This window comes from Nelumbo lutea, chromosome 2 (assembly GCF_056320005.1).
Source record: "Nelumbo lutea isolate HS-2025 chromosome 2, American lotus-T2T, whole genome shotgun sequence".
Lineage (NCBI taxonomy): Eukaryota > Viridiplantae > Streptophyta > Magnoliopsida > Proteales > Nelumbonaceae > Nelumbo > Nelumbo lutea.
Genome location: NC_142685.1, coordinates 86,782,531 through 86,804,656, shown reverse-complemented (window position 1 = coordinate 86,804,656; position 22,126 = coordinate 86,782,531). Strand labels below are relative to the sequence as shown.

At 41.9% G+C, this 22,126-nt stretch overlaps 1 protein-coding gene across 3 annotated transcripts; it reads right to left on the bottom strand.

Annotated features, from left to right (window-relative positions):
• Positions 1-9,697: 9,697 nt before the first annotated feature.
• Positions 9,698-12,604, bottom strand: LOC148871722 (putative F-box protein At3g61730). Of its 3 annotated transcripts, none has more exons than XM_088972028.1 (8): positions 12,465-12,604; positions 11,356-11,555; positions 11,219-11,263; positions 10,973-11,137; positions 10,817-10,864; positions 10,496-10,666; positions 10,274-10,381; positions 9,698-10,153 (listed from the first exon to the last, which is right to left on the bottom strand). In XM_088972028.1, the coding sequence occupies exons 1-8, from the start codon at positions 12,551-12,553 to the stop codon at positions 10,068-10,070; spliced, it is 912 nt and encodes a 303-aa protein (XP_088828154.1). In that variant the 5' UTR covers positions 12,554-12,604; the 3' UTR covers positions 9,698-10,067. The 3 variants fall into 3 exon arrangements, with proteins under 3 accessions (XP_088828154.1, XP_088828156.1, XP_088828157.1); XM_088972030.1 differs by having other exon boundaries at positions 12,286-12,580; XM_088972031.1 differs by having other exon boundaries at positions 12,206-12,579.
• Between the last annotated feature and the right edge of the window lie 9,522 nt (positions 12,605-22,126).

Sequence of the window (22,126 nt, the reverse complement as noted above, 5' to 3'; positions counted from 1 at the left end):
CCATTAGGAGTTGCTAACCCAAATCATATTTGGATTAAAAGTCCCTTTAAGTGATAAGGGATAACCCTTATCTTATCTGCATATTAGATCAGCCATCTCCTAATCTAATTAGGAGGTTTCCAGATCTAAATCACATTTAGATCTTGGACTTTCTATGTGGATAGAGTCAGGGCCCAATCCTATCAGCTGATCCATATCAAAATTCACTCCTTAAGTGACTAATCAAATTAGCCTAGTTCGAAATGGGCTTAAGGCCCATTTAATGTTATGTATTCATTTAGCCTTCCAAACTGCTGCCTAGTTGGCCTTCCTCTTGTCGCATGGGACCCTAACATTGATCTACACATCAGCCACATCGGTTCAACCCAGCCTTTGTTACAAGGCCTGGTTGAATACACTATTATGGACAGTGCACCCCTTGAAAACCCATCAGATGGGCTCTATGGGCCCAACACTTACCCTAAGTGGTCCCTGGGCCAAGCCACCTTGTAACACCCAGGGACTATGGGTAGATACAAGATTAGCACATCAGGTATTATCTTCAATGGTCTTACACTTAACCTCTCAGTCCATAATGATCATACACTGCCCGACAAGAGAGGACCTCTCCCTCGGCTACAAGGAACAGTATTACACTCTCTCTTATATGGATCTCGGGAATTAAAACCATTTGCAAATCATTTCGAAACCATAATTTATATACTTTTATATCTCATATAAAATATATATTGCAAAACAAATCTCAACGATTGAAATCGGTTGCTGCAATCTTGGTTTCCATCAGCGCATCCCCGATCATTACCTTTATCCGGCAAAGGGGCTGATCCTGTCACTATGATCACCCACTCAGATGAATTCTCAGACTGTCCCAACATACCCAGGTTTTGACCCCCGCTAAGGATCTCACTGATTGGTACATCAAAGATAGCCTAATCCGACACCTAGTGCAGTATCATAATCGAGTCTAGGGGTCGGGTGTAAATTTCTAGTTTTCCCCATCAATCTCCAAGTTCCAAGGCAATACTGGAAATCTGGTCCAGTTCAAAGATTCAATTAATCCTACACTGTATGTGCCTAGGGTCTCACCCCGGTAGCTGAGACAAGCCACCCCAACCAATTTGGTGGTACTATAGTGTCAGCCTTGTGAGGATAGGTCTCTCGAGACTGACCCACTAGCTGTAACATTCTAAACTAACACGAGTCTTATTAGGTGTCCAGTTAAGGGTATTACACAGAAACATACTAAGGGAACTTGAATCAAATATGCACTTTTATTCATTTACAATAAATTCATAAAGTACATCATTTTGATTGAAGCTAAGAGCATACAAAACTGTCTAACAGCTCCCACTTGCACTTAGGTCCAATCAGGTAGCAGCCGGAGGCCCATGCTTTCCACGTGTTTCTCAAACACTTTCTGTGAAAGTGGCTTAGTCAATGGGTGTACGACATTCTCCGCTGATGCTACCTCTTAATATCATCCTCCCGTAGGTCCAGTGTTGTCATACAACAGTGGAATGGGTGATGTGCTGAATTCCAAATTCAGGAATGAACACCTTCATTCAAAAGGCAACCTCACTTACGGCAATGCGCTAGGGTTGGGTTGTGGACTATTAATTTACTACTCAGGACCCTTGTTTGCTGACATTCAGGAAACATCACACAATCCTATCGTGAAAACATATCCAAATGTATACTTTCTATCATTTGGATCCGATTGGAAATCGCCATCAGTATACCCTTGGATCTGTAGTGAATTACCATCGAATACTAGACAAAACTCTTTTGTCCTTCGAAAGTACCTAAGTATGTTTTTCACAGCAGTCCAGTGCTCCTGCCCTAGGTTGGCCTGAAATCTGCTGACTACACTCACTGCCTAAGCAATGTCAGGACAAGTGCACAGCATGGCATACATGATGCTCCCATTGGCAGAGGCATAGGGAACGTCTTTCGTGTCATCAATCTCCTCAGAAGTCTTGGGAGACATCTTCTTGGAGAGAGTGACTCCGTGCCTGAAAGGAACATTTTCTTTCTTGGAGTTTTCCATATAGGCAGGTTGGGATAATCCTATTATCCACTTCGATCTATCTCTATAAAGTCGAAAACCTAGTGTATAACAGGCTTCTCCAAGATCTTTCATGGAGAATTGCTGTGAAATCCATACTTTCACCGTAGTCAACATTCCTACATCATTCCCAATGAGTAATGTCATCTACATATAGTACCAACAAGGTTATCTTATCTCCACTATACTTCCTGTAAACATAGGGTTCATCCGGATTCTGCTCAAAGTCAAATGATTTGACAACAGAGTCAAAACAGATGTTCCATCTTCTAGAAGTTTGCTTAAGTCCATAAATGGATCTATTGAATTTACATACCATGTTTTCTTGACCTGCAGCAATGAAGTCTTGCGGCTACTGCATATAGATATCTTAGGTAAGATCTCCATTCAAAAATGCAGTTTTGACATCCATTTGCCAAATCTCATAATCATGGTATGCTGCTACAGCTAATAGGATCCTAATGGATTTAAGCATGGCCACAGGCGAAAAGGTTTCCTCATAATCGATGCCCTCTTTCTGAGTGTACCCTTTTGCCACCAAATGAGCTTTGAAGGTCTCTATCCTACCATCGGGGCTCTTCTTCCTCCTTTAAATCCATTTGCAACCGATTGCTTTTACCCCGGAGGGTGGATCTACTAGAGTCCAGACTCCATTGGTCTCCATTGAGTCCATCTCTGCTCTCATGGCCTCCACCCACTTCTGAGAATCTATGTCCAACATAGCTTCCGCATAAGTCACGGGATCCTCCTCACTAGTCAAGGTTTCCACCAGGTAACTATCCTGGTCATAACCATAAGGGACTAGTGGCCTGAATACCCGAGTGGATCTTCTAGGTTGGTCACTACCTGGAACTTGTGGGACATCTCCCACTACTCCTGAGCTCTCCTCATCAAAAACAATTTCCTGACGATGGGTGTCCAGGATGTAATCAGTCTCCAAGAATTGGGCATTTCAACTGTAGAACACTTTATGCTCACTTGGGTCATGGAATAGGTAACCTACAGAGCCTTTTGGGTAGCCTACAAATAGGCAATGACTGGTTTTGGATTCCAACTTGTATGCACTCGTTCTTTTAACGTGTGCTGGACAACCCCAAATCTTCAAGTGTCTGACACTTGGTTTTTTTTCGGCCAAAAGTTCATAGGGAGTGTTCGGAACCGATTTGGTTGGAACCCGATTCTGCACGTAAATTGCAATCTCTAATGCGTAACCCCAAAAGGATGTGGGTAACTCTAAGTGTATGAGAAGTGACCGGACCATATCTAATAAGATCATATTCCTCCTCTCTAAAACACCGTTAAGTTGTGGTGTAGCAGGAGGAGCTATCTGTGATACTATCCCATTGTCCTTTAAGTAGTCCCTAAATTTGTCAGAGAGATACTTGCCACCTCGATCTTATCGAAGGGCTTTAATTTCTCTCCCTAATTGTTTCTCGACCTCTTGTCTAAACTATTTAAACTTTTCAAACGATTCAGACTTGTGTCTCATTAGGTACACGTAACCATATCGTGAAAAATCATCGATGAAGGTGATGAAGTACACGTGTTGATTTCGTGTCCTAACACTCAGGGGACCACATACATCAGTATGTATAAGGTCAAGTCTGCCTGTACATCTTTCAGGCTTACTATTAAATGGCCATTTCATCATCTTGCCTTGTAGGCAAGGTTCACAAGTGGGAAAATCTTCTACAGTTAGAAAATCCAAAAGACCATCCTTTACCAACCTTGTGATTCGGTCAACACCGATGTGGCCAAGTCGGTAATGCCACAGACACGTCGGGTTAACTATATCACAGGCTCTTTTCTTGGGGATTTCAGCCGACGTAGTTTCGGTTATGTTAGTTTCTAGAGAAGGATGTAGAAATAGAGACCATTCTCTAGTTCCCTATATGCGATGAATCTATTATTTCTTTTAATAGTAATCGTATTACTAAAGAAGACAAAATAACCATCTGCACACAGTTTTGAAACAAAAATCAAATTTCTACTTAAATTTTGTACATAAAGACAAATTTTCAGTACAATTTTTCATTTTCTAAAAATTAACTCCACGGTTCCTATTGCCGCGGCTGTAACAGTTGCAGTAGTCCCCAAGTAGAGAGTGACTTCTCCTTCACTCAGCCTTCTACTTACCTTGAATCCCTACAGTGAGTTACACACATGAGTTGAAGCCCCAGAGTCAATACACCAGGACGCAGAAGCTACCAATAAATTGGTTTCTATAACACAAGTTTTGAAATTACCTTTCTTGGATTCCTGATAGACAGGACAATTCTTTTTCCAGTGGCCGGTTTTTTTGCAGAAGTGACAGGCATCCGATGCTTTGTCTTTCTTCTACTTTTACCCTTAGTGGCTTTTTTCTGAGGCTTCTTTGCCTTCCTCTTTCTCTTGCCTGTCTTGCTAGCTTCAACAAGCATAGCTATAGGCTCATCCTTTCTAATTAGTTTTTCAGCTCTTTGTAACATATTGCTGAGCTCTTGCAAACTGACATTCAGCTTGTTCATGTTATAGTTCATGATGAACGGATTAAAAGAAGGAGGCAAGGAATTAAGGATAACATCTATCTAGGTCGCAAAGTCCAGCCCGGATCCAAGAGCCTCCAGTTCGTTGATGTAACCATTCATCTGAAGACAATGGTCGTGAACCTGTTGGCCCTTGGACACTTGTGTGGTCATGAACTGTTTCAAGACCTTTTGTCGAGTAGAACGATTCTACTCTTCATACATCGTCCTCAGACTGTCCAATATGTACTTGGCAAGTTCGATCTGATCGAACTGCCTCTGTATTGGGTTGTCCAAGTAGGCAACGATGTAACACCAGGCAAGGGAGTTTTGCTCCTCTCATTCCTGATAGTCTCTCCTTCGGGCCTCAGAAGCCCTGTCACCCAGATGCTCCGGGGCAGGATTCTTTGCCATTTTGTCCAGCTTTTCAGAAGCTAGGACCAGCATAAGGTTCTTGCACCAGTCGGCATAGTTTGGGCCCTTAAGCTTGTTGTCATCAAGAAGATTTGCAAAAGATCAGTTTGCCATTTTCTGATAAAAGAGCAAACATCAGTCCACAACTTAATTTGATTCATGTTCATTTCATAGATATAGATTTTAATCTACGATCCATTTCCATTTATTCATCTCTGAGATTTCTCTCCTTTCTCAGTGACGGAGACTACGGGTTGTCTCTAGAAATGTGGGAAATGACATGGGGTGCATGGAGCCAACTGTTTTAGCTGCATAACCCCACCACCTTTCTATGAAGGATCATATCCACTCATCATATGAGTTTTCCCTTTTGCCTCTGTTAGACAAGGTTCAGAGCCGTTTTCAGCTAAACCTTTCTGTCTAGTGAGTGCTTACCCATCATATTCGTGAATGCCAAGGTACTGTGAGAGAGTTCCCATTTTCTGGTGAAGCCCCTCCCACATCGGTCTATGACGCTCCTATCATCTTATGAAACACTCAGACAATCCCAACAGCAAATGGATAGCCCATTTTCTGGTGTGTTTCCTCATTACTGAAGGACCCATCCTCATGCTAATGATGGAAGGCCTTTAGAGAGTTCATCATATGAATCTCCCTATCACTTGCACTCATATTAGCTGGAGGGAACAGTTAATTGTGCCCTAGTTTTATTTAGGTCAAACCAAAGTGGCTTCTACTAACTTTCATAAATTCAGATTTCGGTGGACCTTAAATTGGCTAGGGTTTGCACGTAACCTCTTGATGAGGTGTGGGGCCCACCACTGAGGGAGGTCATTCAATGACCCAAAGGGACACAATGGCAATGATGTGCATTCAACCATGGTGTGCGCAAGAGCCACTGTCGAATGAACATGGGCCAAGCACTTATGGCCCATATACGGAGCACATCAAACATCCAAACATCTCATGCAAGGATAAATTGATCCAATCAATTAATTATCTATAAGGCCCATTTGAAGCCCGTTAAAAATCCATAATATTAACCATTAATATTATCTAGGTATATGGGCTGAATTAGGGTTACCCAGTTCGGCCCATATAGCTTTATCCTTTGAAGTGGCTTTTATTAGTTTTAACTATTTAAAACTGGGCCTTTACAGGTTGGGCCTAATTAACCATTTAATTAAATATCAATCCTCAGACCCATTAGTGGGAAAAATAGGGTTGACTTTTAGCCTTGATTAAACCCTAGATTTGGTCCAAACAGTTTTGAACCAATCTTGGTTCGAATGGGTCTAAGGTTTGATCTTTAATTAAATCCTTAATTCAAGAAAATAATCTGAAATTAAATAACTGATAAAAGAAAAATAAGAATCAGTTAATCAGGGCTGTTTGCACACTCCATCTTACAAAACAGATGTTAGATCATAGATTGCAGTTTCACAAACTGCAAATCACAGATAGCGAATGTCCCATCTGCAAAATCTCCTTCTCTGCACTGCCATTTTTTATCCAAAATTAAAATTAAATAGAAATCCTATTTCTATTAATAACTACATCAGATCAAATGCCTATACATTGAGTCTAAAAAAAAAAAAAAAAAGTTATTTACAGACCAAATGTAATAAATAAATTCAAGAAACTACAAATCTTGCAGTTCTCCCTGTGCAAACCAAAAATTCGATCTCCTCTTGTACGAACAGCCCATAAATGAAGAAAATCATATAGAACTATTCTAAACAATAATCAGATTTATATAAAATTAATTTTAGATTATTTGCCCATCAATTTTGGGAACAAATTTCCCAAAACCCATATCTGCGCAAATTGGGTAGAACGCCTTCTCCTTATTTGCACAAGTTCAGATATGAAACAGAATGGTTCTAGATTTGAACCTGGCTCTGATACCACTGAAAGGATAGGAAATCCAACACATGGACGCCCAAAGATTGCGGAATAAGGGAGTGAATTTCAAAAATTTTTCTCTCCCTTCAACTGGGAATCGAATTCCCCATTTAGAAAATCATATTTTCAATGATCATTCTTGAACCATAAACTAAACCAGATCTGAACCAAAACGAGTAGGGAGATATAATAGATGATACAGAGAAGTAGTATCCCTCAATGGAGGTGTTCACGCCCAAGGAAGGATCCAAAATCTGCTCCCACTTAAGATGGCGCAGTGCAGGATGGAGCAGAATCAGCAATGTTCTTCCAAAAGAACTTGATCCTTCTCAAAAATCACCTGAATGGCTTGTGAATACAACTCCTACCAATCTTTTCTCCAAAAGATTAGAATCAAGGTCCAATCTTGATTTCTCCCAAGAACTGGAGATCGAACTACTGTAGGTGGCGGCTACAGGAAGGAGGCGGCAAGAGAGTATTTGTAGGGTGCAGATTCTCTCTTCTTGTGATCTCAGCTCTGAAGACAAGAATCTCTGTATTGCTTGTGATGTCTAAAGGCTACTGCCCCCTCTTCCTTTTATAGATTTGAAAAGATCAGTTCCTAATCCCATTAGGAGTTGCTAACACAAATCATATATGGATTAGAAGTCCCTTTAAGATAAGGGTTAACCCTTATCTTATCTGCAGATTAGATCAACCTCTCCTAATCTAATTAGATAGTTTCCAGATCTAAATCTTATTTAGATCTTAGACTCTCTAAGTGGATAGGGTGTGGGCCCAATCCTATCAGCTGATCCATCTCAGAATTCGTCCCTTAAGTGACTAATCAAATTAGCCCAGTTCGTAATGGGCTTAAGACCCATTTAAGATTATGTATTCATTTAGCCTTCCAAACTGCTGCCCAGTTGAGCTTTCTTGTATGGCGTGAGACCCAAACATTGATCTACACATCAGCCACATGGGTTTAGCCCAGCCTTTGTTACAAAGCCTGGCCAAATACATTGTTATGGACAGTGCACCCCCTGAAACCCATCAGATGGGCTCTATGGGCCCAACACTTACCCTAAGTGGTCCCTGGGCCAAGCCACCTTGTAACACCCAGGGACTGTGGGCAGATGCAAAATTATCCCATCAGGTATTATCTTCAATAGTCTTACACTTAACCTCTCAGCCCATAATGATCATACACTGCCCGACAAGAGATGACATTTTCCTCGGCTACAAGGAACAGTGTTACACTCTCTCTTATATGGATCTTGGGAATTAAAACCATTTGCAAATCATTTTGAAACCATAATTTATATACTTTTATATCTCATATAAAATATATTTTGCAAAACAAATCTCAACGATTGAAATCGGCTGCCGCAATCTTGGTTTCCATCAGTGAGAGTGCATCCCCGATCATTACCTTTGTCCGGCAAAGGGGCTGATCCTGTCTTTATGATCACCCACTCAGATGAATTATCAGACTGTCCCAACATACCCAGGTTTTGACCCCCGTTAAGGATCTCACTGATTGGTACATTAAAGACAGTCTAATCCGACACCTAGTGCAGTATCATAATCGAGTTTAAGGGTGGGTGTAAATTTACAGTTTTGCCCATCAATCTCCAAGGTCCAGGACAATACTGGAAATCTGGTCTAGTTCAAAGATTCAATTAATCTTACACTGTATGTGCCTAGGGTTTCAGCCCGGTAGCTGAGACAAGCCATTTCAACCGATTTGGTGGTACTATAGTGTCAGTTTTGTCAAGATAGATCCTCCAGACCGATCTATTGGTTGTGAACATTCTAACTAACACGAGTTTCATTAAATGTCCAGTTTAAGGGTATTACACAAAAACAAACCAAGGGAAGATGAATCAAATATGCACTTTTATTCATTTACAATAAACTCATAAAATACATAATTTTGATTGAAGGTAAGGGCATACAAAATTGTCTAACACAACCCTATAAAATTTGCTATTTTTTTTGGAAAAAAAAAATTCATACTTGCATAACTACATTTAACAAAACATATAATGTAATTTACATGCATTTTAATCGGGTCTAACCGAAATTGGGTTCAGCCACATCCAAATCCAATCCAAAATTCATGTCTTGGATCGGATTTAAATTTAATCCAAGTCTTTCATTATTGTTATAATAAAATAGAATTAAAAAATAAGAACAATTCATAATTAAGCCCCCACAATGACCCTAGTGGGCCTAGTCTGATAAAATTTAAGGTGATGTTTGGGACTGACACTGATTTTTTAGAAATCGGTGCACATTAGAAATTAAAAAATCATTGCTTATTTTTTCGTTTGGTTGAAATCGGCAGAAATCAATTATTAAAATCTGGTTGATGTGGATTTGTCTTTTCAGACCAATTCTATTTTTTTTTTTATGATGTGGCATCTGAAATGGAAAGTGAGATAATTCCCATAAGGCTCTGTTTGGAAGGAATACAAATGCAAATATGTAAGGTAAAATATATTTTGTATGTATTTACACTGTACATATTTGCATTTGTACTCCCTCTTACTACCAAATAAATTCATAAGCTGAATTTTGAGAAATTCGCTGAAATGAAAGCAATGGTACCAAATAAACAATTTGTCTGAGAAATCAATGATATGATAAATCTCATAAGAGAAATTATCATTGATCCCACTAACCTCCCGGGTTAATTGGGACCCACTTCAGCTTGGGGGTTCCGGCTAAACTGGTCCAAGTTTTGTATTGGTTAGGATTCAGGATCCACTATAGCCGACGGTATGTCATAAGGATTATTAGTACAGAAGAGAAAAGCTTGGCTGTGTGGAAAAAATACAAACTACGGCTTTTTCCGTCTCTCTCCATGAAGTTTCATCAACGAAGGACTTCCCAGTTCCCACTAATTATTTATTTATTTTTCAACGCCCCAGTTCCCACTAATTGAATCCAAACATGGCAGTATTTTTATAGTTGTTGAATGCCATTAAACAATGTATGCTTGGCTGCTTGGCTGCTTGGCTGCTTGGAAAAATTAAGAGATGGCCAGATGGTTGGAGGGAAGTAAAAACATTCAGAGTTGAAGTATGGCCAACCTTTGAAAATAATCCAATGGGAGAACATTTTATTTATTCCTTCCGGTAAAACGCATCAGAATTTGGAAAAAGACTCTTCGCAGAGACGTCCCGTGATGACCATCAAATTAACTGCTGAGAGATCCTAATCCCAACCACGTCGGCTTCTAGCCCTCCAGCTCTCATTGCTTCGTATTTTATCAAAAGCCCTGAACCAAGCCATAACCAACTTGTTTGTTTACACCACTCAGCTCAATATCAACAATGATCTATCTACTTCATAATGTGTTTTGGAACTGTTATTCTTTATGGGTTTTCAATGAGAATACCTTCGTTTTGCTGTAAATTGGTGTTTACAGCAACAGCGTGGTGAGCTATACGAGCTTTAGGCTGCCAGTCATTGGGTTTCCCCATCCATGCCTTCGCATCCCAAACCTCTGCAATGCATCACAGATGAACATACAGAACGTAATGCATATAGACCACTCAATCGGAATCTTGCATACAGGTCTACTTCACAGAGGACATGGAGTGATGTATATAGTAAATACCATAGGTGCTAGGATCGTTGAGGTGCTTAATGTCGAAAATGGCCCCAGTGGCCATGTCTGTGTGCTTCTTGATTTCGTGAGTCTCCACGCTCTCGTACTCCCAGCTCCCATTTTTGTATCCCTCGCTCAAGAATAGCTCTATGTGCCTTGCATCTAATGTCTGCATTGTGCCTGCAAAATACTCATCTTCAATGAATTCTCGTATCTTCTACTACTTTGACCAAGTATCCTGGTGGCCCTCGCCATTCACAAGCCAATTTATTGTAATTTTATTTTTTGGGAAGCCAGGGCTCTTCCCCGTAAATTCATGGATTGTCTCACCTTCGCAAGTGCTAAGGTTGCAGACAGGGCATCTAACGAGCTGCAAATCTGAAAAATTATAACAAAAACATTTAAATGATTGTGTTACATGTTGTTCATTAATATGCAATTATAACATTGCCAAATACAAATGAGGGCGTTTTTAAGTCAATTTACCAGCTAGCCAAATTCCAGTTTTGATGTTTCTCAAGACACAAGAGCCGGTTGTTTGAATCATTATCTCCGCAGTCTCTCTCTGTGGGATTTTGGCAGGAACGCCGAGCTTCTCCGTCAGGAGCGCCACCGGAGAGTCAAAGAAGAAAGCGCCGATTCTCATCCAATCTAAATCATCCACATAGAAGAACAATCTTGTGTTAATAAAAATGATCGAAATTCCTTCCAAATCAAAGATGGAAACCCTACCAATATGCTTCTCAGGCTGACGAAATTGGTAAGAATGACTCCCATCTGCCAGAGATCCAACGGCGAAGAATCAATAACAAACAATAAAATGAGATATACGAAACATGGCAGAATGAAGAGAAATTTTTCATCATTACCGAAAGCAGAACGGTAAAGCTGGTTCCATTTGTAGGCGACATGTTGAGATTCAGGGACTTGGAGATCGCGCAAGCAGACGAACTTCCAGACAGACTCTTCCATGGTGATCCGGTGGAACCACCGGCAAGTAGCTCCGAGCATCACTAGGGATTTTCCGTCCAAGTACTTCATGATTTCTGTCCAGAGATCCGCTTCGTACCTTTCCGCGACCAGTTTCATACATAAGTCAATATTTGAAAAGTGAAAATAAATTACCATCGTAACGAAATAACGACAGGCGTCGATCACGAAAATCACGATTTACAATGTTGATTTCAAATTCACGAATATCACCGGAAAATCTATATTCGCATTTATTGGTGTGTTTATAAAGAGAAGAACAAGACATTCGGAAAAAGAAGCTCTCAGTTCAAATTTGAGAGAGCTACTAGCTATGTTCTGGAGATTTCGATATAGACTTATAGGAAGCTTAGAAAACACTTCGAGATGTAGTTCACTTCACCTTTGGAGCTCAATTTTAAATTCAGAAGATAACTTTGTAAAAGCAAACGATTGAAAGAAAAGAAGGCAGAACATTAAAGTTTCCGATGTCAATGCTAGTTCGCAGAATATTGATTCTAAACAGAGCTGGAATTTGAGATTTACTAAGAGATTTCAGACGAAAAATTTCTTGATCTAATTAATGACATATATTAGTTATGAAATCGATCGGTAGATGAAACTGCTGAAAACATTTAAGAGAATCAAAATAATAAGAAAATAAAAATGCATCGACTTTGCATACAGCAGCAAAAATTCAAGAAAGCCATTGATATGCTTGTCAACAGAGAGAATTTTCTGTAGAATAACCTCGTTGATTCACAATTGAAGAGAGATTAAAAAAATCAAACGAATGTTTGAACTCTATATCAAAATAATTAGCAGATCACCAATGACTATCCATGAGCGAGGATTTTGGCCGATTCCCCATTGTCCTGGCCTTGAAAGTTGAAACCACCGGAATCACCATCACAATCAATGTCAACGATCGAACGAAAATTCCAGTAATTCCAAAAGCTTTTCAAAAATCACTAATAACTCACTCTGAACTGCACCAAAGAGAGATTACCAGGAGAAAACAGAGTGAGGAGCGAGAATGTGCGCTCGCGGAGAAGAGCAACTGCAAATAGTGCTGGTTCTTCTCACTCGTTTTCCCATCTCTTCGTTTCCCCTGAACTGAATTCGGAATTGTGACGCGCAAGAAGGAAAAGTTATTTATAGGCGCGGGAAGTGGGAATTTCAAAACTGGAAGAGAACTTTCGTCCTCACTCGTTTTCCCTGTGCGGCTGTGCTGGTTCTTCTCACTCGTATGTCGTATCCCCATCTCTTCCGGTATGCTACCGGAAGAGAGACTTTCGTCATATGGGCCGGGCCGGGCTAGGTTCAGCACTAATGATAAGGGCTTTTAGCCCGGCCCTACACAGGCCCGGGCCAGGATTATGGGCTTTCCGGGCCTAATGAGAAATGGGTTTTCAATAATAAAACTTTAATTACTTAAATCTTTTTAATTAAATAACATGTAATACATGCAAAAAAATATGGCAGAAGCCCAAGATAAATAGGGCATGGTTGAACTTTGGGCCTATGCAGAAGAAAAAACCATGGGCTTCAATTAATTCCTAGAGTTGGTTTGGCTTGGCTTACCATCTTTTTATAGATGAAGAAGGCCTTCATTTCCATTCATGAGTAATATAGGACTTGGAGCAACATTAGTAGTGACCACCACCATTAAAATTTTTCCACGTCCCATATTGTTTAGGCAATGGGAATAATAAAAGCCTTGCCGTCATCTATATAAGACCTTGCCTAAGAGGGCAATTCACATACTTGAATTGGTTAAAGTATTCACACGTGTTGGAAAGTTTCAATTTATTAGTATATATATAATTCCAATAACATAAAAACTTAAACTTTTAAAATCTACATGGAAAAAATAGTATTTTCATCTAGGTGGTGGTAAGAAATTAAACCATTTTAGGTTGTAGGTGTGTATAACTTGCTTAGACACTTTAAGAGTACACAAACATCAAGAATAACACCATAGAAACAATTACAAGCAGTCCACAGTCAATCCCCACACTGCAATTAACTTATAGTCCATTATAACCGTCACAATTAACCCACAGCATGCTGAATAGAACCACGATAAGCCCATGACCCATCAAACTCAGTCAACGCCCAAACCCAAACAAGCCTCAGAAAGACTCGCTACCCGTGAACCCATTCTAGATAGCGGGTTGAAGAGGACAATGGATCGAGCCCATAGCAAGACCTAGGTTGAAGAGCACTTTGTGGATCGCCACATGGCATTAACGAATACCGACCTCCGGATGGTGGCATCATCGCCTCCACATAGGATTAGTCACGACACGCAAAAGATAGTAGCACACATGAGTAATGAGGGATCTTGGGGATAAGGAAAGCTAATCCTCAAGGATATCTTCATGGACCACATGGCGATGCCCAATAGTGTGCCCAATAATTACCAGCAAACAATATATTCTCTTTCCCGATATGTAGCGAAGATCTTCGTCTCCTACCTTCTAGGATCTTGGTATCTTCTCTATAAACAAATGGTCCTATTCACGATGGGATCATCGAGTCCTAAGCATTTCACTACTGATACCCTCGAGCCCCTGCAACCCTCACATCTTTGGAGGCACTCCTTCGTCTTTTGAGAGAGAGACCACTTCCAATCCAGCCTAACACCTCCCTCCATACAATAGAATCTCTAGTTAGTTCTTTGATCACGAAGGATGGCCTCAAGAAGAATCAATCTCACTACCCATCCAAGCCAACATCGAAATACTAACAAACAAGATATATGGGTTTGAGACTTCCCTTCCTCTTCTCGAAGAAGGCTTCAAGAGGATGGAAAAAAGCATGGAGGAGACGAGAAGCACCCTCCAATATTGCTTAACCGCTCGACCCAGGCTGAGCAAACACTCACTACTACCATTCCTGGCATTCCAAATCCTAATCCAAATCCCAATCGACATACTATTGGTACCATACCCACACTCCCGAGAGCATCGACTCGTGGGGAGAGTTAGCCAAGAAATTCCTATCGAAGTGGTTCACGCTAGAAAGAAAACTGACAAAGGCTAACCTATGGAATGTTGAGTAGGAGCCCGACAAAGACCTTCTAGCCTACGTCTTGAGATTTTAGAAGCTCACCCATTACGTCTTTGATGAGCATGCTATTGAGAAAAGCTTCATTGAACAATGCGTTCAGGGGATGCGACCTACGTACTAGATTGGCATCGAAAACATCGAAGTGGAAACTTTTAGCCAACTCTGGAAAAGTGCGGAGAGGACGGCGCAAATTATCAAAGGTACAACCCCGTACAAAAGGGAAGAAGCATATGCGATCGACAAGAGGCTGAGGAACAATGGGGTAGCCAGACAAGGGCCATACCAGAGAGGCAACACCCAAGGGAAAAGAGATGCACCAGCACCTCCCCTCTGTCCTTATACTAGGGAAGAAGTAATCATGATTATGAACAAGTTAGTAGAAGACAAGGTCATCAATTTGCCGCCACCACCTGAAAGGAGGGAGAGATCCATCATATGGACGCCAAGATTGTAGCGGAAAAAGGTGGGCGAATTTCAAAAATTTCTCTCCTCCCTTCAAATTGGGAATCATATTCCCTGATTTTAGAATACAATATTCAAGGATCTAATCGAACCAAAACTGGATCAGATTGGAACCAGACAGAAAGGGAAGGGTTATACCTGATACGGAGAATCGGTATCTCCCAACGTTGGTGTTCACACCCAAAGAATATCCCAAGAGCCCCTCCCACTGAAGATGACACAGTGATACTGGAATAGAACCAGTAGTGTTCATCCTACGAAACAAATTCTTCACAAGAATTCGATGGAAGCGAAGAGCACCGTACACAATCAGCCTTTCAGCAAAGGCAGATATCAAGAACACATTCTTGATCTTTCCCTGATAGAAAGATTGAACTAGGCAATGAATGGCGGCAGTGGCTGAAAGGGAACTCTAGAGCTGAAGTTGGCATATTTGCTTTTCTTCTCTCTAGGGTTTCTAAGATCCAATCTCGATCTGTAAGAGGAGGTTCTTTTTTTTTAAAAACCCTTGGTTTGAATTCTAGTAATTCAAGACTAGGGTTTCTCCTATTTCTTAGTGATTAAGAAACCTCCTAATCCTATTAGGAGTTATCCCGATCCAAATCTGTATTTGGATAGGGAATTGTCTTAATCCTATCTGCAGATAAGGTCAGCCCACTCCTGATCTCATCAAGAGATTATCAGATTCAAATCTTTATTTGAATCTGAAATTCGCCCCTTTAAGTGGGCAATTAAAACAACCAGTTTGAAATGGGCTTTAAGCCCAATAAGTGTTAAGTGCTCTACAGTCTTCCAAACTGCTGCCCAGTTTGGCTTCTTTGTATGGCATGGGACCCAAGCATTGATCTACACATCAGCCACATGAGTTCAACCCAGCCTTTGTTACAAGTCCTAGCCGAATTCACTGGAAATCCCAGTGAACCCCTTGAGCCCATCACATGAACTCAATGGGCCCAAAACTTACACTAAGTGTGTTATGGACACACTGCCTGGCAGCACACTGCGGCGCAGCCATAGGCAGCAGCACACACAGCGGGCCACATAGTGCGCCACACGCACCGCCCGACAGCGCGTAGTATGCACTGCACGACAACAGCACTAGATAGTAGTACGCACCACACGGCAGTAGCACGCACCTCACGGCAGTAGCATTGCAAGACGCGCTCACCGCCTGACAGCAGCAGTAGGGCGGGGCCCACATGACAACTCATCAAGGTGGGTCCACACTTATCTTACCACATCAGCTCTGCTCGCCAACTCACCACCAGCTACACCATTCCTCATCCCTTATCCTTATCCTTATCTTATCTTATCTTATCTTAAGTAAGAGTTGTGTTACCATTAGGAGTAGGTAATTAGGAGTTTGAGTTTAAGTTGGATTACCCTAGCCTAGCCGAATCCAACAAGGAATTTCCTTCTGTAATTTCCTATTTAAGGAGCTACGAATTGAAATAAAGACATTCAGTTTTCTAGTCAAGAGAAGAGTGAGGAGAGTTCGGGTGGTCTCTTGGACAAATCACCCATTCGGAGAGTTCGGGTGGTCTCTTGGACAAATCACCGATTCAGTTTCTGCAATAGGGTCTGCATGCAAGGGAAGGTGCAAGGGAAAGTAGGTCTTTCTCCCTGTTGACTGACCCATGACGAGATCCTATGCGTGGGCCCATAACATTCTGGTATCAGAGCCAAACGTCATGGGCGATATGGAGCAGCTATCATCCAAGGTCCACGAACTGGAACATAGTCCAGCAGAAACCAGCATAGAGGTTTGTGAAGTCAAGGAAGATGTCAGGGAGCTGCGACGCTTGCTGGAAGCATTCCTTTCCAACAAAGAAAGGAGTTCTGAGGGAATCACCAACACAAACAGTCGTCGTCTGGACTGGGCAGAGGCATCCAATGAATAGCAAATCGCTACCTCGACAGCCGCAGTTATTCCCAAGTATAGCCATTTGGAGTTTCCCTCATACAACAGCAACGATGACCCACTGAGATGGCTGTACCGCTGTGAGCAATTCTTTCGTAATCAGCGCACTGAGGAGAAGGACAAGGTCAGCCTGGCCGCGTTCCACCTAATCGAGGAAGTGCAGCTTTGGTTCTACCAAGTGGAGCAGGAGGAACCAAGTCTTAGTTGGGATCAGTTCAAGTCATACTGCCTCCTTCGATTTGGACCCCCATTAACAAGCAACCCCTTGGGGGAACTCATTAACCTCAAGCAGACCGGGACCGCAGCAGAGTATTAGCGGCAGTTCCAGACCCTTCTTGCTAGGGCCTCTTTAGTACACCCAGACCAGCAGGTGGATATGTTCACAGCTGGTCTAGCCGAACCCCTAAGAGTTGATGTAGAGATGCAAAGCCTGCCTAACTTGGTCACGACAATGAATTTAGCCCGAACCTTCAAGTGCAAACTGCAGATTAGCCGAGGGACGTCCAGCATGGGATGCCTAGCAGTGGCTTGGACAAACCCGAAGCCTACTGGAGGAGGGCCTTCGCTGGTAGCCAATAGGGAACCACTCGGAATGGCTCCATATCTAGCAGCCAGCCCATAACGGAAGCTAGAGACAAGCACCAATTCTAGATCAGCATCCAGTGTGGGGAGCAGCATCAGTACACTCCCTATTAAGCTCTTGTTCAGGGCTGAGATGGTAGAACGCAGGGTGAGGGGGCAATGTTTTAATTGCGATGAACTCTACTCAGTAGGGCACAAGTGCAAGAGACTTTTCTGCCTCCTAGTGAAACAAGAGGAAGATAAGGATGAACCACCTCCATGGGAACCTGATCCAGGAGGGCAAAGCCATTCCACCTATCCAGAATTCCTTTGATGGTGTTTGATAGCTATAAATATATAACCCTAGCACGTGCACTAGTTATCAAGTAGTATAAAATATCGTTCCCACAGGGATTTAACAAAATAAGTATTAGAACCACAAGCTTCCCTAATTATCTGGACAACCGAAATTCAGAATTGAGCAAGGACTATTGAGAATAAAAATTAGCATAAGAAAATAAAAGCAAAGGTGATCACTAATCGAATCTGCAAAGGATGGAATCGCTAGGGCTTTTGGTCCACCTAACCAATGCAATGAATATTTATGGGTTCAATTTACCAAGATTAGTTGTCATTCTCATAAGCTGAAGTCTTTCTAATTTTATTTAATATTCTCTCTCAAGATATACTAAACCTACGGCCATCAGGTAGCCCTTCGATCTCTCGAGTAGAACTCTCAAGATGGGAGTGCATTAAGTCCAAGAAGACCATGAAATTCAGATGAATTATGTATATATATCTCTATATAGCATTCAATTCACACTATGAATTATTCAGTCGATTATGTGAATTCCTCTCTCGATTCATTCACATAACTCAAATCAATTAAGAGGTGGCCAAGCTCTTAATTGCATTAAGCACAATAATTCATAGACTATATGAAAATCACAATCTTGGATAAATCATAAAGATAAAAATATATTCATTAACATAATTAGGCTTTCCTCAGCCCTAGCAAGAAACAAATTTGTTCATTATAAGAGAATTAAAGCAAACAAAGGGAAAGAAAGAACTCTTGAATTTCGTCCATGGTGCTTAGATCTCCTCTTCTTGTCACCACCTTCTTCTTGAGATTTCTTGAATTCTTGATCTCCTTTCCTCTCTTTCATGACTTCCTTTCTCCTCTCTTGACTGATAGCTCGATGCAATTCGTGATCCCCTCCAGAGATTGATTGATACCTAAAGCTGGTCCACCCCCTCCTTTATATAGCTTAAAGGGGAGGGGGTGGTCTCCTACTTCCTCTTGAAGTTGACCTTTACAAGAATAGAAAGTCCTATCTTAATTCTAATCTTATCTTTTTATCTAATGAATTCAATCCTCTTATCTCTCTAATATTATTACATCAAGAATTTAGATCTAGAAGGACTCTTCTCAGTTTCTTGTTCTTGGATTCGTATTAGACCTCCTTTGCGAATTGGGCTTCAGCTGCGGATTGGGCTTTCTTATGAAATTGCCCTGACTTCGGGCCCAGATTTGATTTTGGTGCAGGCCAAATCAGCGAAAGCCCAAAATACAAAAGTTGTGGCTTTTTATCTTATCTTTCCAGTGGATCTAGAATCAGCCCATTCGGAGTTAGGAGACGCGAGTTAGGCCCAGATCGCTGAACGATGTCGAAACTGTGAAAAATCATCCGATTTGTCTTTCTTTGCTCTTGATGCCTTCTTTCAAGCCCTGAACAGAAATATAAGTCCAATTAGGTGTTAATTCAGTATAAAAGATAGAGTAATTGGAGATAAAAAAATGATAAGTTCTCTTCTCATCAGTGTTTTCGACACCCAATTCGAGCTTGAGGACAAGCTCGTAGTCTAGGAGGGGTGTGATGTTATGGACACACCGCCCGGCAACACACTGCGGTGCAGCCATAGACAGCAGCACGCACAGCGGGCTGCATAGCAGCACGCACCGCCCGGCAGCGCCACATAGCAGCCCGGAAGTGCACCACATGCACCGCCTGGCAGCGCCAAGCACACACCGCCTGGCAGCGCGCAGCACGCACCGCACGGCAGCAGCACTAGGCAGCAACACGCACCGCATGGCCGCATCACTAGATAACAGCATGCACCACATGGCAGCAGCACGCACCTCACGGCAGTAGCACTGTGAGACGCGTGCACCGCCCGACAGCAGCAGTAGGGTGGGCCCACACGACAGCTCATCAAGGTGGGTCCACACCTATCTTACTACATCAGCTCTGCTCGCCAACTCACCGCTAGCTACATCATTCCTCACCCCTTATCCTTATCCTTATATTATCTTATCTTAAGTAAGAGTTGTGTTACCATTAGGAGTAGGTAATTAGGAGTTTGAGTTTAAGTTGGATTACCCTAGCCTAGCCGAACCCAACAAGGAATTTCCTTCTGTAATCTCCTATTTAAGGAGCTACGAATTGAAATAAAGACATTTGGTTTTCTAGTCAAGAGAAGAGTGAGGAGAGTTCGGGTGGTCTCTTGGACAAATCACCCATTCAGAGAGTTCAGGTAGTCTCTTGGACAAATCACCCATTCAGTTTCCGCAATAGGGTCTCCACGCAAGGGAAGGCGCAAGGGAAAGCAGGGCTTTCTCCCCGTGAACCGACCCGTGACAAGATCCTATGTGCGGGCCGGGCCTATAACAAAGTGGTCCCTCGGCCAAGCCATGTTATAAAAACCCAGGGACTGTGGACAGATGCAAGATTAGCCCATCAGTTGTAACCCTAAATGGCCTTACACTTAACCTCTCAACCCATAATGATCAAACACTGCCCGACAAGAGAGGACCTCTCCCTCGGCTGCAAGGAATAGTGCTGCACTCTCTACTCACATGGATCCCGGGATCTAAAACCATTTGCAAACATTTTGAAACCATACATATATATATATATCATATATATAATTTTTTCAAAACAAAATTCCAACGATTGAAATCAACTACCGGCAGTTTGGTTTCCATCAGAGAGAGTGCATCCCCGATCATTACCTTTGTCCGACAAAGGGGATGATCCTGTCACTATGATCACCCACTTAGGTGAATTCTCAGACTATCCCAACATACCCAGGTTTTGACCCCCACTAAGGATCTCACTGATTGGCATATCAAAGACAACCCAATCCGACACCTAGTGCAGTGTCATAATTGAGTCTAGGGGTCAGGTGTAACTTTTTAGTTTTTCCCTGTTAGACAGTTTTGTATGCCTTTAGCTTCAATCAAGATGATGTACTTTATGAGTTTATTGTAAATGAATAAAAGTGCATATTTGATTCATGTTCCCTTGGTATGTTTCTATGTAATACCCGTAAACTAGACACTTAATGAGACTCGGGTTAGTTTAAAATGTTCACAGCTAGTGGGTCGGTCTTGGGAGACCTATCCTGACAAGGCTGACACTGTGGTGCCACCAAGTCAGTTGGGGTGGCTTGTCTCAGCTGTTGGGGTGAGACCCTAGGCACATACAGTGTAGGATTAACTGAATCTTTGAACTGGACCAGATTTCCAGTATTGCCATGGACCTTGGAAATTGATGGGTAAAACTGGAAAGTTACACCCGACCCCTAGACTCAATTATGATACTGCATTAGGTGTCGGATCGGGCTGTTTTTGATGTACCAATCAATGAGATCCTTAGCGGGGATCAAAACCTGGGTATGTTGGGATAGTCTAAGCATTCATCTGAGTGGGTGATCATAGTGACAGGATCAACCCCTTTGTCAGACAAAGGTAATGATCGGGGATGCACTCTCACTGATGGAAACCAAGACTGCCGGCAGCCGGTTTCAATCGTTAAGATTTATTTTGCAAAATATATTTTATATGAGATATAAAAGTATATATATTATGGTTTCTAAAAGGTTTGCAAAAGGTTTTAATTCATGGGATCCATAGAAGAGAGAGTGCAACACTGTTCCTTGCAACCGAGGGAGAGGTCCTCTCTTGTCGAGTAGTGTATGATCATTATGGGCTGAGAGGTTAAGTGTAAGATCATTGAGGATAATACCTGATGGGCTAATCTTGCATCTGCCCACAGTCCCTGGGTGTTACAAGGTGTCTTGGCCCAAGGACCACTTAGGGTAAGTGTTGGGCCCATAGAGCTCATGAGATGGGTTTTAGGGGGTGCACTGTCCATAACAGTGTATTCGGCCAGGCCTTGTAACAAAGGCTGGGCTGAACCCATGCGGCTGATCTGTAGATCAATGTTAGGGTCCCATGCCATACAAGGAAGCCCAACTGGGGAGCAGTTTGGAAGGCCAAGTGAATACATAAACTTAAATGGACTTTAAGCCCATTTCGAACTGGGCTAATTTGATTAGTCACTTAAGGGGCGAATTCTGAGATGGATTAGCTAATAGGATTGGGCCCAGACCTTATCCACTTAGAGAGTCCAAGATCTAAATAAGATTTAGATCTGGAAGCCTCCTAATTAGATTAGGAGATGGCTGATCTAATTTGTCGATAAGATAAGGGTTATCCCTTATCACTTAAAGGTACTTCTAATCCAAAAATGATTTGTGTTAGCAACTCCTAATGGGATTAGGAACTGATCCCTTTGAGATTATAAAAGGAGGAGGGGGTGGCAGATGGTTACTCTGTCTTCTTTAGTAATGGGATTAGGAACTCC

Bases quoted from the DNA above. Each gene is read 5' to 3' on its own strand.
- LOC148871722 (XM_088972028.1), bottom strand. From the start codon at position 12,553: ATGGGAAAACGAGTGAGAAGAACCAGCACTATTTGCAGTTGCTCTTCT. The intron at 11,138-11,218 runs GTAGGGTTTCCA...TGGATGATTTAG, and splicing joins TCAGCCTGAGAAGCATATTG to ATTGGATGAGAATCGGCGCT. The intron at 10,154-10,273 runs GTATTCTCATTG...GGCTTGGTTCAG, and splicing joins CAATTTACAGCAAAACGAAG to GGCTTTTGATAAAATACGAA.